The sequence below is a fragment of the Hippopotamus amphibius genome, chromosome 4 (assembly GCF_030028045.1).
Source record: "Hippopotamus amphibius kiboko isolate mHipAmp2 chromosome 4, mHipAmp2.hap2, whole genome shotgun sequence".
NCBI lineage: Eukaryota > Metazoa > Chordata > Mammalia > Artiodactyla > Hippopotamidae > Hippopotamus > Hippopotamus amphibius.
The window spans coordinates 3,025,775-3,051,956 of record NC_080189.1 but is presented as its reverse complement, the minus strand read 5'-3'; the positions used below and the strand labels follow the sequence as shown (position 1 = coordinate 3,051,956).

Sequence of the window (26,182 nt, the reverse complement as noted above, 5' to 3'; positions counted from 1 at the left end):
GATTTCCACAAACAGGTCTATGTACTCATGTTCCTCGAAACTAGTGCGTTTTGTCCCTGGGATGGGACTGAACACTGATGCCTTGGGTGGGACGGGAGCCGGGGTCAGCCAGGCAGGTGACCACATCTCTTAGAGTTGGTGTTAAGTGCACCCGGAGAGGAGTAACTGAGATGGAGGGTCAGGGCTCCTCTTTGAAGAGGTGACGTTTGACTTGATGGAGGGGAAAGAGCCAGCAACATAGAACAGCAAGTGTAAAGGCCCTGGGGCAGCAAAGAACTTGAAGAATGCTATTCTCTCCATCATCTTGTGGAGCTACCTTCTAAGTTTCCTGCCCCCTACGTGTGGATAGAACATGGAGAATAGATAGTTAATGTCTCATAAACCAACTCCTCTCGACAGACTGTGTGTGCCTGGAACGCTGAGTTAAAGGGCTGAGGGGTCTCTCTGCTGTGTTAGGAGTGCGGGCAGGAGTGGGGCACACACACCACGCCAGGGTCGGACATCCCCCCCTAACTTGCACATGTGACCGCGAGGTCCAGTGTGCCATCTCTGGGTGTGTGTCCAGGTCTGGGAGTCGAAGTCAGCGCACATCCCTTGCAGACACAGCTGTCCTTTCCTGCTTTCTACAAAGGACAGCGTTTCTTGCGTGCTGTGCAGTGGGGGTCCACCTTCAGATTCTTTTTTTAACTCTACCTATTTGAGAGTTGGTTTCACCAGTTCTCCCCACGCCTTTTCACCAAAGCTAAATATCCAACTATGTGCTCAGCAAACGTGTAAAACATCTTCTGTTTTATTTGCTTGTCACCAGCCCTGGGGACTTTCCCTTGCCTCTGCCCCTGTGGAAGTTTCCTGGTCCAGCTCAGAGGCCTTCCCGGTGGCTCCACAGATAAGACCCTCAGTGCTGGGGTCCTGCTTGTGAGCAATGACCCACCCACCTGGCCTATGTGGAGCAGACACCCGTGCAGGGCCTGTGGTTCTCAATGGCACTTATCACGGAGGATGCTTGTGAGATTAGGGTGTTCTCTAAAATGTTCACAAATGTTTCTAAGTGACTTGTCGAGCCAAAGGCCGAGCCCCTTGAAGATAAAACATCCTTTCAGATGAACCACAAGTTGTCCCCACAGGTAGGGCTGAGGTGAGAGAGGAGGAAAGAAGTGGGCTGGGTTCTGTTCCGTGTCGGAGAGGTCAGGGGGATACGTGAAGGGGGTGATGGGGCACAAGGGTCACAGCCAGGGTCTTTGTGAGCTGTTACAGCCCAAGGATCACAGAGCCAGTGTGTCCACGGTGCAGGGCAGGGTCGAGCCGCCTCTCTGACCCCAAGGGAGATAGGCCAGTCCCCCTGCACTGTGGCTCACGTGGCTTCACTGCCACAAGTGACCGTCCAGACCAAGGCCCCCAAAGCCAGACCACCTATGACTAAGCAAGAAACCCGAGTCCTTCCGCTTTTCCTGGAAAACGTAGTAATGGTCATGCTCCAGCTTCTACCCTCTTTCTAGAGTATTCTCGTGGCCACTGCATTTGGAAAACCACTTGTCTTGACAGGCATGATGTTGGTTTCCCAAACCCAGCAGTCTTGGGACCAAACACACCCAAAGCGATACGTGCGTGTGAGAAACGCCGTGGAGAGTGTGCGTTGCTGGGGCGGGGGCACCGCATTCAGTGGAAGAGCCTGCCGTCTGCCCGGAGCCCCGACCTGAGCCAGGCTCTCCCCTCGTCCCTGGACCCGAGCCCGTGCGCCAAGGTCTGCGGTTCTGGTTCCAGCCGTGCAGCAGCGATCCCCTCCTCTGATGTAGGAGTTAGTGGCTGGAGGCACGTGAAAACCCACGGCTTCAAGAAGCAGTTACTGAATCTGAGTGCATCATTTTTTTCTCTCTTTCAGAAATTCTTGACCTAGAAACAAATGAACATGTACAGAAAGCCATAAACGACCGGCAGATGCCTAAAGTGGAATACAGGAAAATCGAGATTGACGATTACCGTAAGTGCTACGTTTTCTCCTTTAAACAGGAAACCCGCATCTGCTCTGCAACAGCCCGACCATGACTGCAGGGCAGGGGGTTGGGGGGGGGGCGCTGGCTAGAATTGCATCCGCACCAGTGAGGGGGACCTGGGGCCGGGGGAAGCTCACGTGGAGCTGGCTGTGCTCCCAGCCAGGATGCTCACTAGACAGAAAGACAGGAGCGTGTGATTTCTGTCCTTCAGAGCCTGACGATTAGACAAGGTCCCACACAGCAAGTCTCTCCTCAGTGGGGGGTGAACACTGGTCACGCTGCCGTCCTGGGAAGCACCCCCCCCGGGAACCCCCCTTCTAGGCCACTGGCGTGTGTGCTGCTTCATCATCTCACCTCTGAATGTTGCTCGTGGGCTGCTGGGGCATCCTTGCAGCTGGAGAAACGCAGCACGAGGGGTTGGTGGTCAGTGCAGCCCGAAACCACCCAGCGCTCTATCTTGGCCTCTGTCCTTCTGTCTCTTGACCTGTCCGCTCAGTCATTCAATGAGCCTTTACGAGTGCTTGCTCTGCGGCAGGCACCCCTGGGCCCGGAGAGCCCCAGAGCGCTGGCTGGAACAGACTCACATCTCCTGGAGGGAAGCAGAGTCCTTGTAGCCTCCTCCCCTCTGCCGATGGTCCCCCTACGGCCTCACGGCCCACCAGGCATCTACCTTTAGGAACCTCAAATGCAAAATGCCCCAAACTCATCTCACCGTCCTCCCCCAGCACTGTGTCCCCTCCACGCTGTCCTGCTCATCTCACCGTCCTCCCCCCGGCACTGTGTCCCCTCCACGCTGTCCTGCTCATCTCACCGTCCTCCCCCAGCACTGTGTCCCCTCCACGCTGTCCTGCTCATCTCACCGTCCTCCCCCCGGCACTGTGTCCCCTCCACGCTGTCCTGCTCATCTCACCGTCCTCCCCCCGGCACTGTGTCCCCTCCACACTGTCCTACTTTTGAGGATGACACCCTTTGGTGTGTTGACTGGTTTCAGGCAACTTAGGTTTCACACCTCGAGGTCATCTTTGAGTCATCCACTCAGGTACCACCTACCTTTCTGAGGTCGGTGAATAGACTTCATCTCCTGAGCTAACTTAGAAGGTCGCCAGGGATCAATGGGAAAGAGTGCGGAGGTTGGCTGTTGACTAGGGGTGCCTGAATGCAGGCCTGAGGTGGAGGGGCTAGGGAGGATCCCGGGCCTGTGTCTGCTGCCCCAGACTTGGTCTGGAAGCTCTTCGTCTGCCCTCTCCCTTCAGTGGGACAGCAGCTTGTCACCGGGGCCGGCGGGCCCTGGGGCCTCACTCAGCACTGCTTGTTAGATCAGACCCAGCCACTTGCCGGACTGTGAGCAGGAAGTGAGGCTCAGCCCATGGACCAAAATCAGGCCCACCCAGACAGTGCATCCCGTGAAAGTGCATCCTTCAGAGCAGAAAGGAATGGCTGAGGAGCTCAGGGGAGAGCATGAGAACGGACGGGGTCCCGTGAAGGTTCCCAGGAAGGTGGGACGTGAAGGGGTTCCTGGAGTCACTTTGGTTGACAGAGGAGAGAGGAGAGGCCGTCTAGAGGAGGGGGAAGGGTCAGCATTGTCAGTCGTGGGTGAGCCGGGAGGCGGGCGGAGTTCCAGCCTCGGGTTGTCCCAGGTGCCAGCTGACACGGGGGCCCTCACCCTCCAGTGCCTTCATCCTGGTTCTGTCGGTGGGCTACGCGGAATCACACTGTCCTGAACCTTTCTAAGTGTCGCTAGAGGTACAGGTAGGGACAGATACTCACCTGCGACAGAAAAGGCGGGAGATGGGATTGCGCGTCGAGCCCTGTCCCCCGGGCCCACTGGTGCGGAGAGTTCCTCTGACAGCAGCCCGTGTGCGCCCACTCTGATGAGGGGCTGGTGGAGGAAAGGAAGAGGGAAGGGCCCAGAGGCGGGAGAGGAAATGAGCTTAGGAGAAGCATGATTGGAGGCTGTGGTCACGCCCAGACCAGGGCCAACCCCGCCGCCTCTCCAGGTCTGGGTTTCTCTCAGCATCCCTGAGACGCACGCAGATCCCCCAGGGTGCCCTTGGCCGTGGTACCCAGGCAGGTGTGCACGTCCAGGGAGCACAGCCCCGGGCGGCCGGTTTCAAGCACATCCAGTCCTGAGCGGGAGAGGAGCCGTCAGTCAGAATGAGCGAGACGGAGGGACTGGGCTGTGCACAGATGCCCGTCATCAGGGCTCGGGGAAACCACAGGACAGAGAATGAGGGGCAGGAAGGATGCAAGCCCAGGCCAAAAATGGGCCCACGAGACCTGCAGGAGATGAGGATCTAACACGATGAGGAGGAGCAGGGAGACCCAGGAGACCCACCGCAGAGGCCCGTGCACTGTTTCACTGGGACAGAAATGGGCAACCCTGAGTCAGACGGGGCTGAAACCTGCTAAACCACAGCCAGGAAGCAGAACCCCTGCTGCCCTGGGGCATGTGCACTGGACAGCAGGGCTCCTGACCTATTCATCTCAAGTTCCACTCCCTTCCCTGCTGAGCTGTTTTCTGTAAAGAGAGCACGTCTGACCATTCAGGGTGTTCTGTGCAGAGAAGCCCCGTCGCTGAGACGTCGTATTCCCAGGAAATGGGTCAGAGGAAAGCTTGGGCTGCCCACGTGTATAGCATCCATGACCAGTTCAAACTGCCATGCAAAACCTGGAGTCCAGTCACTCAGGACATATCCAAGCTCACGAGAGCCCTCAGATTAACTGGATATTTGCCTTCATGCTTTCCTTTTATAAGGAAGAACCAGAGGCAAGAAAACAAGACAATTTTAGATTGATAGTGGATGGATGGAGGGATGCAGGGAAGGATGGAAGGATGCATGAGCGAGCAAGCAGTCTCCACAGGTCTGTCCGCACCCCCTCTACCCTGGTCTCTCTCTGCAGACCTCGGGCGGGGCCTGAGCAAAATGAAAACACGGGGCTTGTTATGACAGCAGAGCTGCCCGTCCAGCCGGGGCTCTCGCACAGCCCGCCCTGTGCGGCCAGCCAAGCTCCAGGGTCAGACCTCAGCTTCCTGCCCCACCCCTGTCCCCCATCAGCAGGTTTTCTCCCGTCTGTTACTTCCTGCCACAGCCTTGGAGGCCAGAGCACATTCATTCTCAAATCCCTTCTCATCCCCCAGCCCAGGGCTGCTGCCTCCAATTCACTCTGCACACAGTGTTTCCCAAACCCCAGAGCACTAAGGGGTGCGTGCCATCCCCTCCTCAAAAAATGCAGAAAAGGGTCTTTAGAAACAAAAAGCCAACTCCCACCCCCACCCCCTTGTACACGAGGTTTCCTTCCAGGGTGAGGATTTCTGGCGGGTAAATGGGATGAAGATGCGAGGAGAGCAGTACAGCCGTGTGCGGGCCGGCGTCCATTCATTGCCCCTCGGGTCCCAGAAAATCTGACCGATGTCGCCCTACCAAGCTGTTTTCATTTTGTTATGCTTTGTTTTTCATTTGATGCTACCAGAGGCTATGGCTTTCCTTAGGGAAGCAGCCCGTCTGCAGGAAGGCTCTCCGAGTGTATTCCTCTGCTTGCGGCCAGAGCCTGCCAGGGGCTGATCAGTGGCAGAATGCAGCCCAGACCATGTTTTATGGATATTTCAGTGCTAAAGTCCAGGGTCCCTGGGCCATTGATCTAATTTGCAAGCCATTAACATTCAGCCAGAATCCCTAATGAGGCCCTGGTCAGAGCAGGCTGCTAAGCCAACCCCCAGCCTGGGGTGTATCTATAGTAATTGTACTGAAAAAGCCACTCATTCCAATTTAATTGCTAATCGGGGCTGTAGTTAACATCAATAAACAGTTTATAAGTTGGGCAGGAAGGTTTGTTTGGGGAAGGACAGAGAAAGCAGCGAGGGAAACGCCCCCTCCCTCCCAGACTGGACCCTGGTTGCCAAGGACCAGATCTGAAGGACCTTGGCTGCAGGGCCAATTCTCTCCCGCTGTCTCCGCGGCAGCCAGACCTTCGCAGCTCCAGCCTGCAAACAGGGAGGCCCGCGCAGCCCCTGGCTTTGCACGGAGGGTCCCCACAGCTCCCCAGTATCCATCCCCACTGCATGTTGCAGCAGTGCCGCCCACCCACCCGGCAGAGAGGTGCACACGGCCCTGGAGGTTCACTTCTTCCTGCAGGAATCCTGCTGTTAGCAGGCGCGCGCAGTGGTGCAGGCTAGTGCAGGCTTTTCTGTTTTCCAGCACATTCCTGTTTGCAAAATTGTATTTAAGCTTCAGATGGAGACACTCAGCCTCAAAGAGATGGGGTGCTTTGCCCACGTCCACAGTGAGCCGGAGTCACCCTGTCTGCGGAGTGCCGGCCGTCACCCACCAGAGTGTCCGCCTCCCAGGCCCCCAGGGGCATGCCCCCAGGGCAGGCACCCCCAGCCAGCGCCCATCCTGCGCCTCCCCTCCTGGCCGCTGACGTGCTGCGCTGTGGTCTGTTTCTGCCTAGACTTGCCGGTGCAGATCCTCAAGCCAGCGACCTTCACCGACACGGCCCACTACCCCTTGCTGCTGGTGCTGTAAGTATCCCAGCGGGAGGGCCTGACATTGTTGCAAACTGAAAACAGTTCAGCAGTGACCCCAGACAGTGAAGGAAAGCGGGCCCCAGGCAACTTCGGGATTTGCCACAGTGAACGCAGGCCTTGAGTCTCGTTCCATGGGTCATGCTGCGGGGCCGGTCAGCGGGCCCGGGGAGGGCAGGAAAGCTGACGGGGAGCCCGACCTCACCGTGCAGGGCGGACGCACCCCAGTCACCCTGGGCCCCCCAGAAACAGGCGGGACCCCAGAAACGCCTGGCAGGCCGCTCACTGGGACCAGTGGCTCCTCCAGTGCCCCCAGGCGGCTTTGAACATCAGGCGCTGGCCTGCAGGATGACTGCAGGTCTGCCGTGTGCTAACTAGCAAGCCTCTGGTTCCCATGTCGAGAACGGCTCAGGAGCCTCTGAGCACCTCTGACATACACACGCCCCACCTGCCACGTACACACATCAGCACACGCAGCACACACACACGCGCGCGCACACCCCCCTCGCCTGCACTCCTATCCTGCAGACGGCCAGGATGGTGATGGCAGCAGCTGCCACCTCCTTGGGGAGGGAGGAGCTTGCGGCCTCGGCAGGCCTGCCGCGTCTGTTGTCGTTTCTGAGGGCACTGGGCATGGTGGCACTGGCCGTCCCCTCCGCTCACCCCGCCCCCCTCCCCAAAAGGAGAATCACCGGGAAGCCTCCCTACCCCTGTTGGTGCTGCTGAGTGCTGACAGCTGCGTGCCCGTGTGCATGGCCTGTGGGCAGCGCTGGCCGATTCCTGGGTGGGAGCATGCGCTGCGGTGATTTCAGCTCACAGGGTCGTGTCCCGGATGGGGGCAGGGATGATGGAGGACAAGAGAACCCCCCCACCCAGCTAAGCGCTTGGGCGGTACTCTGCTCGGGTGGGGGGACAGGCTGCCCGCGGGGACGCAGACAGAAAGGCCACCCAGGTCAGCCACGGGCTCTGCTTCAGAGCGAACCAGAAGGGAGGGGCTTCCTTCACACCAAGTGCCACCAGAAGGAGCAACACGTGATGGGCACTGCGGGGCAGCCCAGGAAACCGAACCCAGGAAGGACGGACGGGCCGCGTCGGCCCCTGCGGGGAGGCCGACCGAGGGGGGACGTGGGAGGACTTTTCAAGTTTCTCTCCCCAAGGACATGCCCCTCGGCGCCCTTGTGCTGGGGCGGTCCTCGGGTGTGCAGAGGTGGCGAGTCGGGCATGGTAGCCGGGGTTGCGGGCACCCTCCAGGGTGAGCACAGCCCCTAGGAGAGCGTCCTTGGAACCCGGGGTCGGATGCACCAGCCGCTGCCTCAGGCCGCGTGCCAAGGCCTGGCCTGCCTTTCCAGGGATGGCGCCCCAGGGAGCCAGAGCGTGGCCGAGAAATTCGAGCTGACCTGGGAGACAGTGATGGTGAGCAGTCACGGGGCCGTGGTGGTCAAGTGCGACGGCCGTGGCAGTGGCTTCCAAGGCACCAAGCTGCTGCACGAGGTGAAGCGGAGGCTGGGCTCCCTGGAGGAGAAGGACCAGATGGAGGCTGTGCGGTGAGGACCCCCCGGGGGCGCCATTGGAACGGGGAGGGGGCATCTCCTACCTGGGCTGCGCCGTGGGCCCCTCCAGGTGCGTTTCTTGTCAACGCACACATTTTGCCTGTGATTTGCTCGTATTTACAAAATTCTCTGGGCAGTTCCACAGTGAATTCCTACCAGGAATATTCTCCCAAAGACTTGTATCCTAGTTTTTGCATAGCTCGGTGGTCTGTGCATTTCGCTGATTGAAACAAGGTGCAGAGACCATGACATGGGTCCTCATGGCTTCCTGGTGCTGTGCTCGTGGACCTTGGCCACTGATCACAGGGGTAGAGTGAGACGGGGGCGGGGAGGACGAGAGAGAGAGAGAACGTGAGAGGGGCTGGAGCCACGCAGCAGGTCACCTCGTCCCCGAGGAGGCACTGCCGTGCATCCAGGCAGCAGGTTGGACCAGTAGAGCGCCACTGAGAACAGAAAGAGGCTTCATGCAAGGGACAGGTGTTCAAAGCTATCGACTGAGTTTTATTGTTGCCCCGGAGAAAGACGCACCGAGACCCTGTGCCCGGCTCACTGGCCTGCAGGCACATCGGTAGAAATAGTCTTCACAGTTTTACCACAGCGGACGGTGGGGCCAAGTGTGACTTCACCCGGGAGATGCCGCCGGACCCACAGACTCAGGTGCTCGGAGGGACAAGAAGGGCGTATCGCACAACTGTCATCCTCATTGTGAATAGGGGTGCGCGATGCTGGACCCTGGGCGCCTGGAGAGGGCGGGATTCGGCGCCCAGATGAGTGAGTGTTTGTTGATCCGAGGGCTGTAAGAGAGCCGGACAGCCCAGCCCATCTGTCATCACGGCTGCCTGCTCTGCAGCTGTAAAAGATTTCACTCCACTGACTTTTCAGAACAGTTTCTCTCTTGTTTTTAAAAAGACTGATGGCACGTGGTGAGTACGCGTAAATAACTTCCAAGTGGACGGAACCATGAGCGAGTGAATGAATGGCCCCCTCCTCAAGGGAGTCGTGACTGTGAAGGGAGACAGGTGACGAGGCCAGACCTGCACGTGCTACAGGCAGAAAACAGGGGCGGGAGGGACCACAGAGCACCGGGGAGTCTGTGGGGGTGCATCCGTCAGGATACTTTTGCCTGGAAGTCGACGACAGTGCGTGCGTGCGCGCACGCACACACACACACGCACACACACACACGCACACACACACAATGGTAAACGTGCTTCTCTTGTTGCAGAGCACAGGCTCTAGGCATGTGGGCATTACTAATTGTGGCTCACGGGCTCTAGGCACATGGACTTCAGTAGTTGCAGGACTCGGGCTCAGTACTTGTGGCTCACGGGCTCTAGAGCGCAGGCTCAGTAGTTCTGGCGCACGGGCTTCGTTGCTCCGCGGCATGTGGGATCTTCCTGGACCAGGGCTCAAACCCAGGTCCCCTGCATTGGCAGGTGGATTCTTAACCACTGCGCCACCAGGGACGTCCAGACGTGCTTTATAGACAGGCCCTGGGTTGGCTCTAGAGTCCAGAGGGACGTCAGGCCTCAGCTTGGCTGCCCAGGGGCCCGGCAGTGCCACTGAAGTCCCGGCCTGCTCATCTCTCCACTCAGCCACACACAGGGCCTCATGCTCAGCTGCTGTACCTCCAGCAGGTTGAGCCATTTCCAGAAACTTCCGGAAAGGAAGGGAGGAGCCTCCCCAGGGGCGCCCAGCACGCCTCTCCTTACGTCTCCCTGCTGACCCCGGAGCCCAGAAGCATCACCCGCGAGAGCAGTGGGGTGGCCCCCCTGAGACCAGGTGGGCTGGGAATGGGTGACAACACAGTCGGGGAAGGAGGAGCACCACTGGCATGTGTGCCACAGGGACCCCTTGGGAGGAGCGCGTGGGCCCAGGCTGCGCTCAGGAGGGGAGTGGGAGGGGGTGACAGCAGAGCCCCCTCCCTCGGAGCCCCCCTCTTTTTATCCTTCTCCATCTGCCGCCCCCTCTGTCCTCACCCGCCCCGGCCTGCCTCCCCCCAGGAAGCCCGGAGCCCTCGCGGGCCCACCGAGGCCCTGGCAGAGGACGTGGCATCCTTCAGGCACCCTGCCGGCCCAGCTGGCCTGGCAGCCCCCCTCTGAGCAGGGGCACGAGACTGTTTCACACCCACGGTCTTTCTGAAGATAAGGGATTGATCAGCCATCTGTTCAAGAACTTGCAGAACCTGTTCCAGGAAAACAGTAAATCACGTAAACTCTTAGCCACTGAGGCCTCCCCGAGCAAGCACACAGGCCATCGCGAACCTTACACTGAAAGCAGCCACGCAGACCTTCTCGGGAAGCTGAACCCAGACGTCTGAAGCTATGGAAACCTCTAGGAAGCTTTATTTAGGATCTGGGACTGTTTTCATTAGAAAGAAATAGCCCAGTTTCATCAGTTTAAGAAACCATGAGGCCAGCCCCCACTTCGCTAAGTCCCCAGACCTCCCCACCCCGGGCCCCTCTCCCGACTTCCTGCGCCCCCCAGGCGTTTGTCCTGGAGCCCAGAGTCTCTCCTCTCCCACCACAGCAAGAGACCCTGTGAACGGGTGTTCTGTGCACGGGAGGAGCACAGCCCTGCCTGGAGGGGCTTCTGGGAGGAGGTGACTTTCAGCTAAGACCTCACCTCAAAGGATTAATAGGAATTTGCCAGCAGGAAATGGGAGGTGTGCATTCCACACAGAAAAAATACTGTGAGCCAAGGTTGAGGCATTGCGAAGGCACAGCCGGTCCCGGGCCACTGAGAAACGCAGGGTGGGCGGTGGAGACGCAGGAGGTGCAGGAGTGGCGGGGCTGGGCCGGGAGACCTTCCCGCACCATCCTCTGGTGCTGCCGCCTGCCCTCGCCACAGCAGAGGTCCTGCAGGGGGTTAGCAAGAGGTGGTGAGGTCACCTTTATTTTTCAGAACCGTGTGCTGGTAGCAGTGTAGCAGCTTTTATGGGTCGGAGTCCTGGCAGGAAACATTCAAACTGGGTGATTTAAGGGGAGAGAAGTAAGGCGCATGTCTACAGAGGCGTGGCCGGGGAGGGGGTGCCCTGGGGCAGGAGGCCAGCCGGGGCTGTGGGAGCCCTGAGAGGTTGGGGTGGGGCACCCAGGGAGGAGGCATTTCCGAGGCAGAGTCAGCAAGATTTATGAGAGTGAATCCGGAGATGGGCAAGTCGGGACCCTGGAGCCAGGCCCTGAGCTCTGTGTCCCTCACGACACTCTGCAGCTCCCCCCCCACAGGGCAGGACAGACGTACAGACACATTGCTCCTGCTGGCCCCTCTTCCTGCTCCCTCACGTCTCTGGCTGTGAGGCTCCCCGACTCTGAAGGTGCTGAAAGCAGCTCTGTGGTCCATGACACCTCGTCAGCCTGGGTCCCCAGTAAGCGGTGCCAACACACGTGTAGGCGTGCCCAAGGCATGTTTGTGCAGGACACGGGCAGGGGCACAGCAGGGGCAGAGCCGTCAGACCGCAGGGGTCTGACACGGGCAAGGACGGGACAGAGGGAAAGATCGGGCTTCCGGTGGCAGCTGGGCTCTGAGGTCTCTGCCAGGCTGACGGGGGCCTTAGAGGACCCCACACCGGTCACGGCGGGGACAGCTTGAGACGCTGTGGACACAGGGAAGGTTGGAAGGTGCGAGCACTGCCGCTGCCAGGGTGTCAGCCCACCTCCCCCAGACGCGCTTCTGGAGGCGGGCACCTCCCTGTCCTCACTCGGGGCCTCTGTGGACCCTGGCGTGGAGCTGAGCCCGGCACCTGTTCCATCGAGAAGGATGCCCGGGTCGATCCCACACCTGCTCTTGCCACACCTCGGACCATCCCAGTGGCAAAACGTGCTCCGTACGCGAGTCAGCCTCCTCCGTCCCGAGGCCCCACTGCTCACCAGGAAACCACCATCACGTGGGAGCTGCCCGGCAGATTAGTGGAAACATAGCAACAAGACAATAAAAATCTTTGACAATGCAGAAAACTATTTTCCTTCGAAGACTCCTGAGTCCTTTACAAATGAGGGTCATTTTCAAGACATGTGTTTTTTAGATCAGGAAGTGAATTGCCAGCTGTTTAGAACAAAGGGTTGCCGGAGACTGGAGGCTGCCTGCAGATGGGGGCACAGGTCTGAGAATAAAAGCCCGAGATATTTTACGGATTGGAATGGTGCTCAAGACCCTGGGCCCACGCCCTTTGAGGTGCACGTGGCTCACGCCACATTCTGTGGCCTCCGAAGACCGCTACACGATCCCAGCGACTGTGGTCTGGACCTCAGGCCGTGGGGCAGAGTCCTCAGGGGACCAGGTGGACCATTTCACCAGATGTTCCCAGATGCATGTCTGTATATCAGGGATTTGGGTCACGAGGAGAGAATTCAGAAACCTGAAGAAGTGTATTCATTGGTTCCACGTGCGTAGGCAATGCCTACCATGCTTTGAAGGTCGACCTAGGCTGCGTGTGTGTGTGTACCTCCAACTCCTAAGCCTGACAGATGTGGCTTGAAGTCTGCCAGGCTATCCTATGATACCTACACAATGTTTTTAAGAAGCAAAAGTGTGAAAGTGCTGCATTAGTTTCCTAGGGCTGGAACACCAAAATCAAGGTGTGGGCAAGGCTGCACTCTCTCTAACGCCTGCAGGGGGTTCCTTCCCTCCCTCTTCGGGCTCCCGGTGGTCACTGGCAGCCCTCGGCTTATACACGTGTCCCTCCAATCCTGCATCTTCGCCTGGCCATGTCCTCCCTGGGTCTCTTTGTCTCTTTTCCCCTTATAAGGACACTAGTCACTCTAGTGTGACCTCATCTTAACTTAAATCACATCTGCAATGGACCCTATTGACAAGTACGGTCCCACACTGAAGTTTGGGGGTTAGAAATTCAGCATATTTTGCAGAATTCAACCCATAACAAAGACATAAACAATCAACACAAATTCCCTTGCCCTTCACCCGACCCCCCGCCAGCGCTGCTTCCCCAAGGCAACCTGTCACCCTCAACCCCATCCTGTCCTTCATCAAGTGCGTCTGGACACAGTTGTCATCACGCCACGATTTCCATCTCGTGACTTCCTGTTGTGGCGGGTGAGGATGTAGCTGCTTCGTACCATCACCTTCCCAGAACTGTTACATCACCTGCCTGGTTAGACCGGGAGCCCGAGGTGCAGGCTCCCCCTGTAAGTGGTGCTGACGGCAGCCCCGCTGGGCTCGCCACGCCCTCCCACCCTCTGTGTGGTCTAACTCTTCCCGGGGTGTCGCTCTGTCCTTCGCTCGGGTGCCTTGTCATGTGCCTGCTCATAACATCTGCAGTCCCTGCATGTCACCCAGGCCCCTGTTAGTATTCTTCCCAGATGCTCAAAAATGCTAGTAATCTGTCAATTCCAACGTTCTCTTCTCGAGCTGTCGTCCCCTTTCTTCTGCTCCACTTGGACCAGGTATCTTGTAGGGTCAACTTTGAGGCCCTTTTGCAACTTTCCTGGGTCATGTGCCAAAGAACAACAGATCCATGTCTCTTTTTATTTACTTTTTGCTTCATATATCTAGGAAACATCACAAAACATCTTTGTTCTATCCCCACATTTGAGAATATTGTTTATCTAGATATAAAATCTACAAAGAAAATAACTTCTATCTAGAAGACCCTGGAATCATCCACCATTGTGTTGCTGGAGAGAAAAGCGGTGTCATCCTGTTTGCTGATCCCTGTAGAGGGCCTGCTTCTTTCTCCCTTTCAGAAGAAGGACCTCTGTAATCATGGCATCCTGAAATTTCAGCCCTGGGTGTGGGACTTTTCAATCTGGGGAATAATTGTTCTTCAGTCTTTTACTATAATACATTGATAATTTCTCTTTTCTCTGTTATTTCTTCCTGGAAATTTTATTGTACTGATTTTGGCGCTTCTGGGTTTATCCTCATACCATTTCTCTCCTATTTTCCAGCCTTTCTGTTGAATGTTTATTTTCAGGCATGACACCTCAAAATCCCTAGCCTTCTTTCTTTACCCAAGAGCGTACTATTCTTGTCTCATTGGTTCAATATTTTGTCTTTCTAGATACGTTAGTGACGGTTTTCTTTTGTTCACTGTGTCATCTCTGTTCCTGCTGGGTTCCTGAATTTTCCTAGGTTTTGTTGTTGTTGTTTGGGTTTGGGTTTGGACTCTCTGGAAGATTCTGTACATTTTTGATGAAACCTGGCTGCCTCTCCATTCATAAGAGAGGCACTAACCCAGGCTCCAGTGCCATGTGCAGAGTGTGAGCTCTAAGCTGTGGGCTTTCCTGAGGCTGGTGGAGGGCATCCAGCTCTTCACTGGGGAGACCGCACCCCTTGACAGGTGGGTATCCTCTGCGGGGGTGTCAGCTTCCCCAGCCCGGGCAGCACATTCCCGAGTGCCTGCATCTGGGACCGGCTGGGGGAGGGCCGCGTAGGATGCAGACTCCTGCGCAGTGTGCTTGCTGCGATCGCACGCCTCACCGTGCAGTGAGCCGGGTGCCCCAGCCTCTGGAGCCTCTTCCACTCCTGCCAGAAAGTTTCAGTGACGCGTCTGCAGGTCTCACAGCCCCTTAGTAGCTGAGCAGGAACTGGACGCAAGATACCCTGAGTCATGCGAAGGGACGCTTTTGACAGCAAGGCATGTGAATTAGTGAGCCTTTGTCCCAAAGACTCGGCACCAAGACTCGTACACGGAGACGGGGCACGCTCAAGGGATGGATGTGGTGGGGGAGGAGGAGGAGGGGAAGGTAGAGGCCAGTTTTCTTCTTCTCACTAGTGTTCTGAAATGGAATCAAATAGATCAATCCAGAGAGCGAACATGCCTGAATCATTAATTTTCCACAAATACTCTGGAGAAACTCATTATACTAACATAGTAATGCACAGTTCTCTCGGTTTCCACGGGGACTGGTTCCAGGACCCACGTGGGTACCACAGTCCTCAGATGCCCAAGCCCCTTCTGTGACGCGGCGGAGCATTTGCACATAACCATTGCGCATCCTCCCGAGGACCTAAGATACACGCCTCTCTCACCCCATTATAATCCCCCGTACGTGTAAAGGTTACGTCATAGACAGTTGTAAATACAGTGTAAGTGCTATGTAAATGGTTGCCAGGGCACGGCAAATTCAAGTTTTGCTTTTTGGAACTTTCTGGATTTTTTCCCCAATATTTCCACTGCACGGTTGGTTGGGTCTGTGGATGTAGAGCCCGTGGATACTGGGGGCCAGTTGTAACAAAAGTACAAACGTCACCTGAAACATGGCCACGGCGAGAAGTCAGGGCATCGCTGCTCGGCACTAGCCCCCCCTCCCGCCCCCGGGAACGGGGTCCGTGCATGTCAGACCTCACAACAGAAGCGCTGCCCTAACCATGAAGGGCTGGCCAGGCCCCAGGGACGTGGGGGTCCTTGGGGAGTTGGCTGGAGAAGGACGGCACTCTGGGGGCCCAAGATCCAAAATTTTACCGTCCCCCAGGCTGAGAAGGGCAGTTAGAGGCGACAGGGTGTTTCCAGGCAGCAGATGCAAGAAGATAATCAGCAGGCGACACCCAGAACAGGGGTGACCGGAAGCTGGGGGCCGAGGCTTTGCAGAGGTGACAAGTGGAGAGAGGCCGCAGGTAGACTCAGAAAGCAGCCAGTTACTGGCCGGCAGGTGGCGGGACTCCTGTGGCTGAACGAGGGTCCAGAAAGAAGTAAGAGTCCAGCCAGTCTGTGGGGGAAACGGGACCACAGGGGAGGGCAGTGAGATACAGGCAGGGACAAGGCAGGACCAGACAGGCACCGAGCTGGTCACATCCAGGCAGAGCCCTGGCAGGAGGCTCCAGGCAGGGGTGACTCTGCCACCAGACAGGTCCGAGACAGGGACCCCTCCCAGGAACTGGGGACGGAGGACTCTGCAGGTGGAGAGGAGCGGCGTAACACCCGGAGGACCCTCCCTGAGCCTGGGGGCTGGTGTCACGTGGTCCAAGTGGGCGGCGGCTGCGTCGGAGACAGGGATGGCCAGCGGGCTTGCGAGGCTGCAGGAGGCCTCCGCTGCTCCGCGTCCCTGGTTCTCTCATACACCGGCCGCCCCACGGGGACGGCGAGGGCGCTGTGAGTTCAGCGTGTGGGCGTACAATGCACTAAAGAAGCAAAAGCAGTGGCCAGCGATGTTGGAATCGCCGTCTTTCCTTTGATTTAAGTAGGGGTTCCTGTCCTTGAAGCGGTTGGCGAGCACGGCTCTCGGCCCCAGGTGGCACGGCTCAGCCGTGCGTGCGCTAACTCCCCCTCTCCTTGACCTTGCAGGATGATGCTGAAGGAGCAGTACATCGACAGGACGCGCGTGGGCGTGTTTGGGAAGGTGAGGCCCTTGTTTGTACGGCCCCTGCTCAGGCCCCGAGCCGCACCACCCCCGGGCCTAACCCTGATTTACTGGGAACGTCTCTGCTCCAGCCGCATGCGAGCAGTTATTTTTTAAAGTGAGTTTGGATGTTCCGTGACTCCAGCACAGGGAGCCCTCACCTGAGCAGCTCGTATATCAGTGTTTCTCTTCACGTTATCTGGAAGGAAAGATGAAGCCTGGTCCTCGTGGGAGTGCTCTGTGAGGCTCCTAATGGGCTTTCGGACAAGCCGGCCGTGATTCCTGGGTGGCACGCGGAAAGGAGGGGAGGCAGGAGGCTTTTCTGTAGGTCTTTACGCAGCAGCTGAATTGATTTACCAGGTTCACGCGTGTGGAAGGGAGCGGGTGCAGGGGTTCATGCACTGAACTAGCAAACCAGAGACACTTCCGCGGGTGGCCCGTGGCCCAGGGCCGTAGCCGGGTGTGGTGGGGCCCCTGTCTGGGCAGGTCCCTGGAGGACCACCTCCTATCGCCCTGGCCCCCTCCCCCCGGTGTTAGGTGGCCTGGACCTACGGTCTCTTGGTCTCAAGGCAGGAGCACAGACGACAGACACAGAGCCGTCTTCCCTCTGAGAGAACAGGCCCTACAGAGGGCCCTCACAGTGACCCCACAGCAGGTGGAGGTCTGAACAGCTAAGTGTAGGGATGCCTGTTACGTCATCACCTCTGAGCCCAGGGCCCCGAGGGAGCCGTGTGTACCTGAGACGCGGCTCCGCCCCGTGGGGGGTGCCGGAATACGCGGTCCCACACCCTCCCGGGAGGTGCAGCGGTCAAGGGACGGCCTAGGGGATGGACGAGAGTCTGGACGCAGAGTCCTAGGGCTCATTCTGTGCTGGCGGAGGCCACTCCCAGCCTGTGAGGCTCAGAGCCCGGATGACTTGCAGCGTAACTTGAGGTGTTAGCACTTACCAACCATCCCCCCAGGAAGCTTACCGCCCAACAGACTGACTGTGACTCAGGGCAGGGCGCCCAGGCCCGCGTCAACCTCTGTCCAGTCTCCGCTCTTTCTGGGAGCTTGGCCTCCCTCCTCTGGCTGCGTTCCGCATGGGCACCAGAACATAGCCCAGCTCCTGCACCGCTCAGAGTTCCCTCTGGGTGCAGATACGGGGGTCGTGGGACAGAAAAGAGGCTTCCTGGACAAGGGGGTGATCCAGCTGCGGGGAGCTGGCTGCTGCGGGGCCCGCACCCCGTCCCTGAGATGGGCCGAGGACGTGTGTGCGGTGCTCTCTGCTGGTCCCCTGCGTTAGCCGCTCTGCCTGACGGGTCCTCGTCTCTTGAATAGCGCCTCACATAGGGGTTCGTGGACTCCATGATTGCATCTCCTGGGGGGAAATAAGCTATAGATTCCTTTAGCTGATGGGCATTCTGCAGGCTTTCCTCTTATTTCCTTCCTACAGCAACCTAATAAGTCTAGGTACTGCCCCGGCTCTGTGTCCCCCTCATCACAAGGCCAGGACCTCCTGGAGCCTCAGAGGGCCCGTGGAGCTGTGGCCGCCCCACGGGTGTCCTACAGGGGCTGCGTCCTGTGGGCTCTGGCCTGTAGACTACACCTTGCCCCCACAGGACAGGTAGGTGCTGGACAGGTCTCACTGAGATCCTGGAAGGCCATGAGGTCCTCCAGGAAAATGTGTTCAACCCTTTTTTAAAAAAGACTTTGTCTAGAGCAGTTTTAGGTTCACAGCACTGTGAGGGGAGTCCCCCTGCTCCTCCCCCGCCCCCACGCACAGCCTCCCCCACCGTCAACACCCCCAGCATCTGGTGCTTTGTTACAGTCGACAGACCTGCGCGGACACATCCTCGTCACCCGGAACCCATGGTTCACACCAGGCTCACTCTTGGGGTCGTCGCTTCCACGGGTTTGGACAAACGCACGATGACACGTATCCATCGTTACAGGATCACAGAGTGTTCTCAGTGCCCTCGACGTCCTCTGAGCCCCACCTAGTCATCCCTCTCCCCCGCCCCCAGCAGGCACTCATCTGTGTACTGTTTCAGTAGTTTTGCCTCTTCCAGAATGTCATAGCGTTGGAATCACAGTGTGGATCCTTTTCAGACTGGCTCCCTTCCCTTAGCAACATGCATTTAAGGCTCCTCCGTGCCTTTTCATAGCATGAGAGTGCGTTTCTTTTTAGCACCGAATACTCCTCTGCTAGATGCACCACAGTTTGTCCATCACCTACTGAAGGGCATCTTGGCTGCTTCCAAGTTTCAACAATCATGAGTAAAGCTGCCGAAGTCATCCACGCGCAGGTTTTTGTGTGGATGTAAGTTTTCAGCTTCTTAGAGTAAATACCAAGGCGTGCAGTCACAGGATCCCATGGTGAGGGGATGTTTGGTTTTGTAAGAAACCACCAGACTCTCTTCCATAGTGTCCATACCACTTTGCGTTCCCACCAGCGACACGTGAGCGTTCCTGTGGCTCCACAGCCTCACCAGCGTTTGATGGTGTCGGTCAACATGTTTTAAAAAACAAACTGCAGAATAACTGGTAAGGCTTGGCGGTTCCTGGGATATTATTAGCCAGAAACCAAAAAGACTCGTATTGTCATTAAGATATTCCTGTTCTACTGAAGGAGCACTATTACAACAAACAAATATATTGATCAAAACCAGTTAATTCTGCAGTGAGTCTGGCATGGCGTGGACAGGACCGCCTCCAGCAGGTAGGTGGGCTCTACGCACGCCGCCCCCTCACCCCAGCACATGCACCCACACCTCTAACAGTCCCTGCCACACCCTGGTCCTCTGGGCCTTTGCCCCTCTCCCTGCCCACCTCTGCTCATCAAAACATCACATCTGTGCCCCCTTCCCTAGCGGTCTTTCGGGAAACGGGCACATCTAGACCAGCCAGCACCCATGGCAGACGGTGTAATGCCCTCCTCTCTCTGGGAGGCTCATATTGAAGTTGGGGTCTTTCATGTCAACCCCAAGTAAGGGTAATACAGGAAATGAAGGACTGACCCATGTACATGACGTGTGGGGACCTCTGTCTCGTGTAGACCCCTGAGCTGAGTGTCCTGGTGACCAGTGCTGGAGCCCTTTGACACTGACTCCTCACGGGGCCTCCCTGGAGATCACAGGAAATGGGTTGGCTCTGCCTGTGGACAAGGGAGGCAGCAGGAAACACTGGGGGAAAATGCTCGACAGTCGCCCCACACTCACACGGTGCTTCCTAGTGCACAGCCACACTCCATCGCATTTCATCCTCGTGTCACTTAGACTCCAAGGAGGGGGACACTTGCCTCACGTTGTGTTTAGTTGGAAAGGTATTTGCTTTTGATCTTTTTACCTCCCTTAAAATTCTTCAGTGTTAAATTAAAAAAAAAAAAAAAAAGAAGAAGAAGAACTACCTGACCGTGGTTGCTCGAGTCACTGACCTCCTTGTCTGAGGCTGTTTTCATGGGTGAATTACTGACTTCTGCTCCGCTCTGCTCTCCACCTCTCACTCTCTCCCAGGATTACGGTGGGTACCTGAGCATGTACATCCTCCCCGCGAAGAGTGAGAATCAAGGCCCGGTTTTCACCTGTGGCTCCGCGCTCTCCCCGATAACAGACTTCAAGCTCTACGGTAAGGGCCCCCGCCTTCCCTGCAGCCCGGCCTCCCTCGCTCAGCACCCAGGATGATACCCCGTGAGTGGCGTGGCCCACGGTGAAACCTCACCCTCGTAGACAGGGCCTGGTGGAGGCAGGAGGGGAGTTTCAAGCTGCTTGTCCTGAACGTGGGCAACCCCCCACTGCCCGTAAGTCACATTCCCAACCCAGGAGACCAGGATCCAGACGTGACTAGCATCTCCGCTTCTGCTTGCAGTAATGGGATGGTGGGAGCAGAGGGGAAGGAGGCTCCTGGCCACCCCTACCCCCAGGGCTGCCCTTCCTCTTTGACCCCAGAGTTGAGCGGGGGCTCTGCACTGGGTCTCTGTCCCGCGTGGGAGTGTTTGGAGGGTGGAGCTGCCGCCAAGGGTCCTGGGTGGCTCTGCTCTGCCATCCTCTCCGGCACCTGCCGGCTCCTTTCCGCGATAGGACTCCCAGCGTGGGGGCCAGACCCCTCCTGCACCTGCACGGACGTGGCTCTGTGGTCACTGTTGGAGGGTCCTCCCTCTGGTTAGTCGGGCTCCTTTCTCCGAATGTGAAGGGCTTCGTGACATCGCCCCCGTCGGCAAGGCCTTCTCTGTGGGCCCTGGGAGCTGGCGTCCGGGTCAGGACAGCAGGAAGGCTCAGCTGGCAGCCCCAGCTGTGGCACTGAGCCAGGCTCAGGGGCATCCGGGGGCTTCCAGTGGCTGCTGTGGAGCCTGCCCGGGCCTGCAGTCCCTTCAGAGCAAAGGAAGCAGCACTGCTCCCAGGGCTGCCCCCTCCCGCACCCCAGCGCTGCACCCACAGACCCCACGGAGCAGTCCGGGGCGCCGGTGGGTCCGCAGTCCTCGGGCACCGGCAGCGGAAAGGCTCTCAGCAGATGCGCTAATGTTTGCCAAGTGCTCAAGGCACAGTCCAACCCAAAATCCTACGGGAGCGCTCCTGATTCCAAGTTTTAATAATTCAGAATTATTGTCCCATGGAATACATGTAGCATGTTCCATAGTTTTCTAATTCAGTGAGACTTTCTTGGGGTTTTTCATCAAACTGTTTCAAATTTGCCGGATTTGAGTCACATGAATGTGACCGCCCGCACCCTGATGTGTCACCATGCCCGGGACAGCGAGACCCCCACGTGGTCTCTTGGACTTAGCCGAGGGTTCCCTGTACCTGTGGAAGCAGTGGGGCGCCCTTGCCTCCTTGACTTCCTGACGGGGCAGCTGCGGGTCCTCACCCAGACCCCGGACCTGAGCCAGGGAGCAGTAGCAGGGAGACAGCCGGGACTCTGAAAATAAGTAAACCCTGATGGAAATTTGCTCTTAGGATTTGTATCCCCTTCTGTATGTTGAAATGGGTGGGGAGGGGCAAATCCTGTTTATTTGGGGGTCAGGTTAAGGAGGTTTTGCTCAGGTTTCCGCTGTACTGCTGCACCCGTACCAACCGAGCAGATTTAAATGTCACGGTGGTGCTGTCCGATTACCTCTGTGAAGACCCACGAGGTTGAGACGGTTTTTCAAAAAGAAAAGTTTGCTGTGCAGGTGAACGTCCCCAGGGCGGCCCCCAGCGTCTGACGGCCCCGAGGCCGAGGGGTAACGCGCTCCCCTCTGTTTTTCGTCCAGCATCTGCATTTTCCGAGAGGTACTTGGGCCTCCACGGACTTGACAACAGAGCGTATGAGGTATGTTTGGGCACCACCGCCACTTGGCAGAACAGGAATCCAACGACGCGGGCCAACCTCGTCTCCAGACTGCTCCCTCCCTCCCCTCCAGGCCCTGCCCCTCTTAGCTCCCCGCCCGCCGCCCTTGTCCTCCCCCTGCCACATCAAAGCTCACTCTGGCCCCACCACCCTGCGAACTGGGGTGACCGTGACCTCTCCCACGTCGGTCTGGTTGCCCATTCTGGAACCTGAGGGACGAGGAGGAAGGTGGGGAAAGGCTTAGGGTGGAGGAGTCTGTCCCAGGGTCTGTAGGCTTGGGGATGGCCTCTGGCCCCCTGCCCCCAAGGCTGTTCTGCTCCGGGAGAAAAAGCCCTCCATGGGGCAGCAGGAAGCTCCCCTGAAACCGCGGCCTGGTCCTCACCACTCAGTGGGCTGAGCGCGGACGGCCTTTCCTCACCTGCCCCCGTGGAGGCCAGAGGCCTGCTCAAGCAAGTCTGCAGCTTCAGAGCTGAAACCTGTGTGCCGACAACGGGACAGTCTGGCCAGGGCGTCACCTCCCAGTGGCACGGAGTAAATGACGGCCCCAGGCCACCTGCGGGGGAGCAGAGCCCTTCTCCCTGCCCCCTAGTCTTCTCCCGCCCCTTCCTCTTCCTAAGAGGGGTTGGGGCCGGGGAGGCCCAGGCCGCGGCGCGCTGTCACAGGGCCCCCGGGAACTGCGTGGGCCCGCCCCGCACGGGCCTCAGGGTTCCCGGACGCGTCCCCTGCTGCCGCAGTGGGCGCTGACGCCCCCTCGCCCGCGTGCAGATGGCCAAGGTGGCGCACCGCGTGTCCGCGCTGGAAGGGCAGCAGCTCCTGATGATCCACGCGACCGCGGACGGTGAGCCCCTGACGCTGGCCTCGGCGCCTCCGCGGAAGCATCGCCCTCCGTGGCCTTGTGGGTTTGGACATGTGTCTCTCTCTGTGTTTTTTTTAACAGAAAAAATCCATTTCCAACACACCGCAGAACTCATCACACAGCTCATTAAGGGAAAGGCAAATTACAGCTTACAGGTACCGTGCTGCATGCCCGCTGCCTCCGCCTCAGAGACTCACTCCTTTCTGCGGAGAAAGAGCTGAGTGGTACCCGGTCCATCCCGCGTCCGCACACACTCCTGAGTCACGGTCGCCAGAGATGGTCAGAGACGCACCAGATCAGACAGATTAGCAGGGCTTCCTGTTTCTGCTAATTAGTGGCACCTCGGCTCTGCACTCAGGCTGTGATCAAGCCCCTTTAGAACTCCCTCCCGGGGTGGTGCGCGGGGGCAGGCTGGCGGCCACACCCCGCACTGCGGTGAAGAGGGGGCCGCTGTCCTGCGTTGATGGGCGTGGCCTTGGCAGGTCCTGAGCCTTCTCTCACCAGCCTCCCCTGGACAGCACACATCTACTGAATACTGGCTGGAGGTTCCAGAACCTTCTGGAGCAGCAGGAGTTTAAAGAGCACTGTCCTTCCCGAGAACCCAGCTCCCGGCCTTGACCTCACTGGCGTCAAGTGCTGACCCGCCAGCTTTAGTGTAGGTGCTTTCCAGCAGTGCACGTGCTGCTTCTGGAAACGTCTCCCTCTCCTTCCTGCCCTCTGGTTCATTTGGGGAGACAGGTATGACCCGAGGGTCTCTTCAGGTCCGGGATGAATGGAGCCATCCTCCACCAGGCCCCGTTCCTCAGAGCCAGTGCTGCCCGCCTGTGTCTACCGGCCCCTGCCTTCCTGCAGGACTGTCTCCTGCGGGACCCGTGTGCACTGGCCGGTCAGGCAGCGCTTCCCGCGGGGAGGAGGCTGGCTCCGGTGCCACTGAACGCGGCGGGAGGGGCTCAGGTCACGGGACACGAGCTTCTTCCGAGAATGCTTAGGTCGCAGGACCACACCGAGTACCTTGTATGCACACGGGCAGCTGCGGTAGGTCCAGTGGCAGAGCCGAGTGTGCCATGTGGACCACGCCCTGGATACAGGCGAACCGAAGTCAGCAAGGTGCTGGGCATGACCCACCCCCGGCCCCAGCGGACACGCTTGCGGGCAGGGCGCGTGTCGGAGATACTCGCCGAGCTTGGACCAGTGAGGGCTCCGGGCCACAGGACGCGGGTGGAGGAGACACGCTTCCTGCTTTGTGCCCCTTTGTGCTGTTTGATATTTAAGGCACACATAATAGTGACCACCTTCGTACAAACATTAAAATACAGGTGAGTGTCATCCTCTAGAGACACAGAAGGAAGATAGGATTCAAGATGCAGGTGGCAGCCTGGTCTCATGGAAAGAACATGGGCTTTGGGGCCAATGAAACTAGGCTTTGGGTCCCCGCTGGGACGGGGCCCTTTGTGTGGAAGCCGTGCAGCGCCCCGGGTACACGGTTTCATCCCACATGGGGACAGAGTGATTAGCTGCCGTCTCGTCAGCCCTCCCTGCGTCCCGGGCCTTGTTCTGAGCACTTTAGAGGCATTCCATCATTTACGTCTCACAAAGCGTAGTGAGCTAGACTTTGTGACTAGGGTCATTCCACGCCCCTGGACACCGAGGTTCAGAAAGGCTCCCGTGCATGGCACGCAGTGAGTCACGCAGGTGCCCGTGGCAGCAGGAGTCTCCCACACTCGCCGGGTTATAGAGGCACCAGGGAGTCCTTCCCATGTCTTTGGGAGTCCTGATCCCTGGAGGCATGGGCCGCTGCCTCTGTAGTCCCCGAGCCTGGATCCGTGCTGCCAATTCAAACAAGCAGAGCGAGATGTGCAGAGTCTGTTAAAAGACATGTTTCCTGATTTCATCCCAGATTTGCTGAGGGCGCCTTCCACCTGGAGAAAAAGCCCTAACATGCCTTCCGGGCTAAAGTTCCTGCAGCACGGCGCCCGGGCTGCAGGGGCTCCGCATCTCACCCGCGCCCCAGCCCACGGAGGGCGGCCACGCAGTGGGTGACTCCTCGTGCCTCCCTTGCAGATATACCCGGACGAGAGCCACTACTTCAGCAGCGCTCCCCTGCAGCAGCACCTGTACCGAGCCCTCATCAGCTTCTTCGTGGAGTGCTTCAGGGTCCAGGACAAGCTCCCGGCAGCCTCAGCGAAAGAGGAGGAGGAGGAGGACTGACCAGCCGGCCATCAGAGCCTGGCTCCTCCTGCAACTATGGACACCCACCAACCGGGGAATCCCGCCTCCCTCTCCCGCAGAGGCCGGGGGTGGGGGCGGGAAGCGTCACCTTCATAGCATGTGTGTCTCGGGTCCTGAAGGCAGTTTTGCTCCAGAAACAAGCTCCTTCCCGGGTGTAGATGCAGCATTGCTCACGAGGGCTTCCACGGAGCCTGGAACCATGGCCTCCTCCCTGCCCCCGGAGTGACGGGCGCCTCCCCAAGCTCCCTCCCCAAGGAACAAAGCAAAGGATGGACGGCAGGGCAGAAGCTGGCCCTGGAATTCGAGCTCAAGCTGGGGTACCGCGTCCACTCGAGAGCATCGCACCCCGTCTGACGTCACTGCGCCACGGACCAACTAGAGCACAACAATCTCACAGTCCCCGTCCACAGATTGGCCGCTCCTTCGTGTCCTTAGGAGATTCCGCATTTTAAGGGGCTGTACAAAGTGTTACTGTAGTTACGCTAGTGGTTAACCTTATGGAACTAATTCGTATTTTTCTATGGTTTCTACCTGACGCTGTCTCTGGTCATGGGGTTGTTTTGCTGTGCTTTTTTTTTTTCTTTTTGTTTTGTTTTGCTTTGTTTCATTCAGTCAGTATGTAGGCTTTGCACTTGTCTGGATAAAGAAACAGATCAGAAGTCACTAACTGCTCTCTCCTCAAGGTCGTCTTTAGGCCTTATGGAGACCTTTCAAACACTGAGGGGGAGGAAACATCCAATACAATAGTATTCACTAAAAAAAAGTCATCAATAAAACCTCTCTTCCACTAAGCTGCACCGGGATCTGGCCTAGATTCGCATTGTCCATTTTCCTAGGTCCTCAAGCCCATCCTTTCCCCCCTTGGTAAGTTGTTGAGTCTTTTCAGATGACATTTGGTCAAAAAAACATGAAAAGACAGAGTGCTGCCTCCACCTCCAGGTCTGTCACGTGTGCTGGGGTGACAGGAACCCTCGAGGAGAGTGGGGGCCCGCCCCGGGGGTGGCGCTGTCCCTCCCGACCGCACACACGCAGCACCGTCGGTGTTCCAGGCTAGCCTCGAAAGGTATCCCTGAGCAGGTGCACAGCCAGCAGCCCGTGTGCATCTCACTTTGTTGTATATAAAGACGGGAATGCGGCCAGACGTCCCCCGCGTCCCCCGCCCTCCGCCCGGTTCTCGTCGTGTTTTGCCCGCATGCCCGCAGCCTGGCTGAGCTGCTCTCTCTACACGTGCTAGTTGGAAACACATCGACGACCGCCATCTCCTCTGGAGCTTGCTGACAACCTGAATGTCAGTTCTGATTTCTCCCACTTCCCGTCCTGCCGGGGCGTCCCTGACATTCTCATCAGCAGAGAAGATACGTCCATATGTCGCTTTTCAGTGTTTGGGGGTTTGGGTTTCATCTACACGAGCTTTGAATGTCAGCTGTACTTAGTTC

General features: G+C 57.9%; 1 protein-coding gene across 1 annotated transcript in view; it reads left to right on the top strand.

The window, feature by feature from the left end:
- Nucleotides 1-24,887, top strand: part of DPP6 (dipeptidyl peptidase like 6) — a 717,707-nt gene extending 692,820 nt beyond the window's left edge. The window contains exons 18-26 of the mRNA XM_057731732.1: nucleotides 1,880-1,978; nucleotides 6,441-6,510; nucleotides 7,863-8,057; nucleotides 16,303-16,357; nucleotides 19,852-19,963; nucleotides 21,585-21,643; nucleotides 22,427-22,499; nucleotides 22,599-22,672; nucleotides 24,579-24,887. Of these exons, the coding sequence (XP_057587715.1) occupies nucleotides 1,880-1,978; nucleotides 6,441-6,510; nucleotides 7,863-8,057; nucleotides 16,303-16,357; nucleotides 19,852-19,963; nucleotides 21,585-21,643; nucleotides 22,427-22,499; nucleotides 22,599-22,672; nucleotides 24,579-24,725 (884 nt within the window). The 3' untranslated portion in view covers nucleotides 24,726-24,887. The remainder of the gene's footprint in view (nucleotides 1-1,879; nucleotides 1,979-6,440; nucleotides 6,511-7,862; nucleotides 8,058-16,302; nucleotides 16,358-19,851; nucleotides 19,964-21,584; nucleotides 21,644-22,426; nucleotides 22,500-22,598; nucleotides 22,673-24,578) is intronic.
- The last annotated feature ends 1,295 nt before the right edge of the window (nucleotides 24,888-26,182 follow it).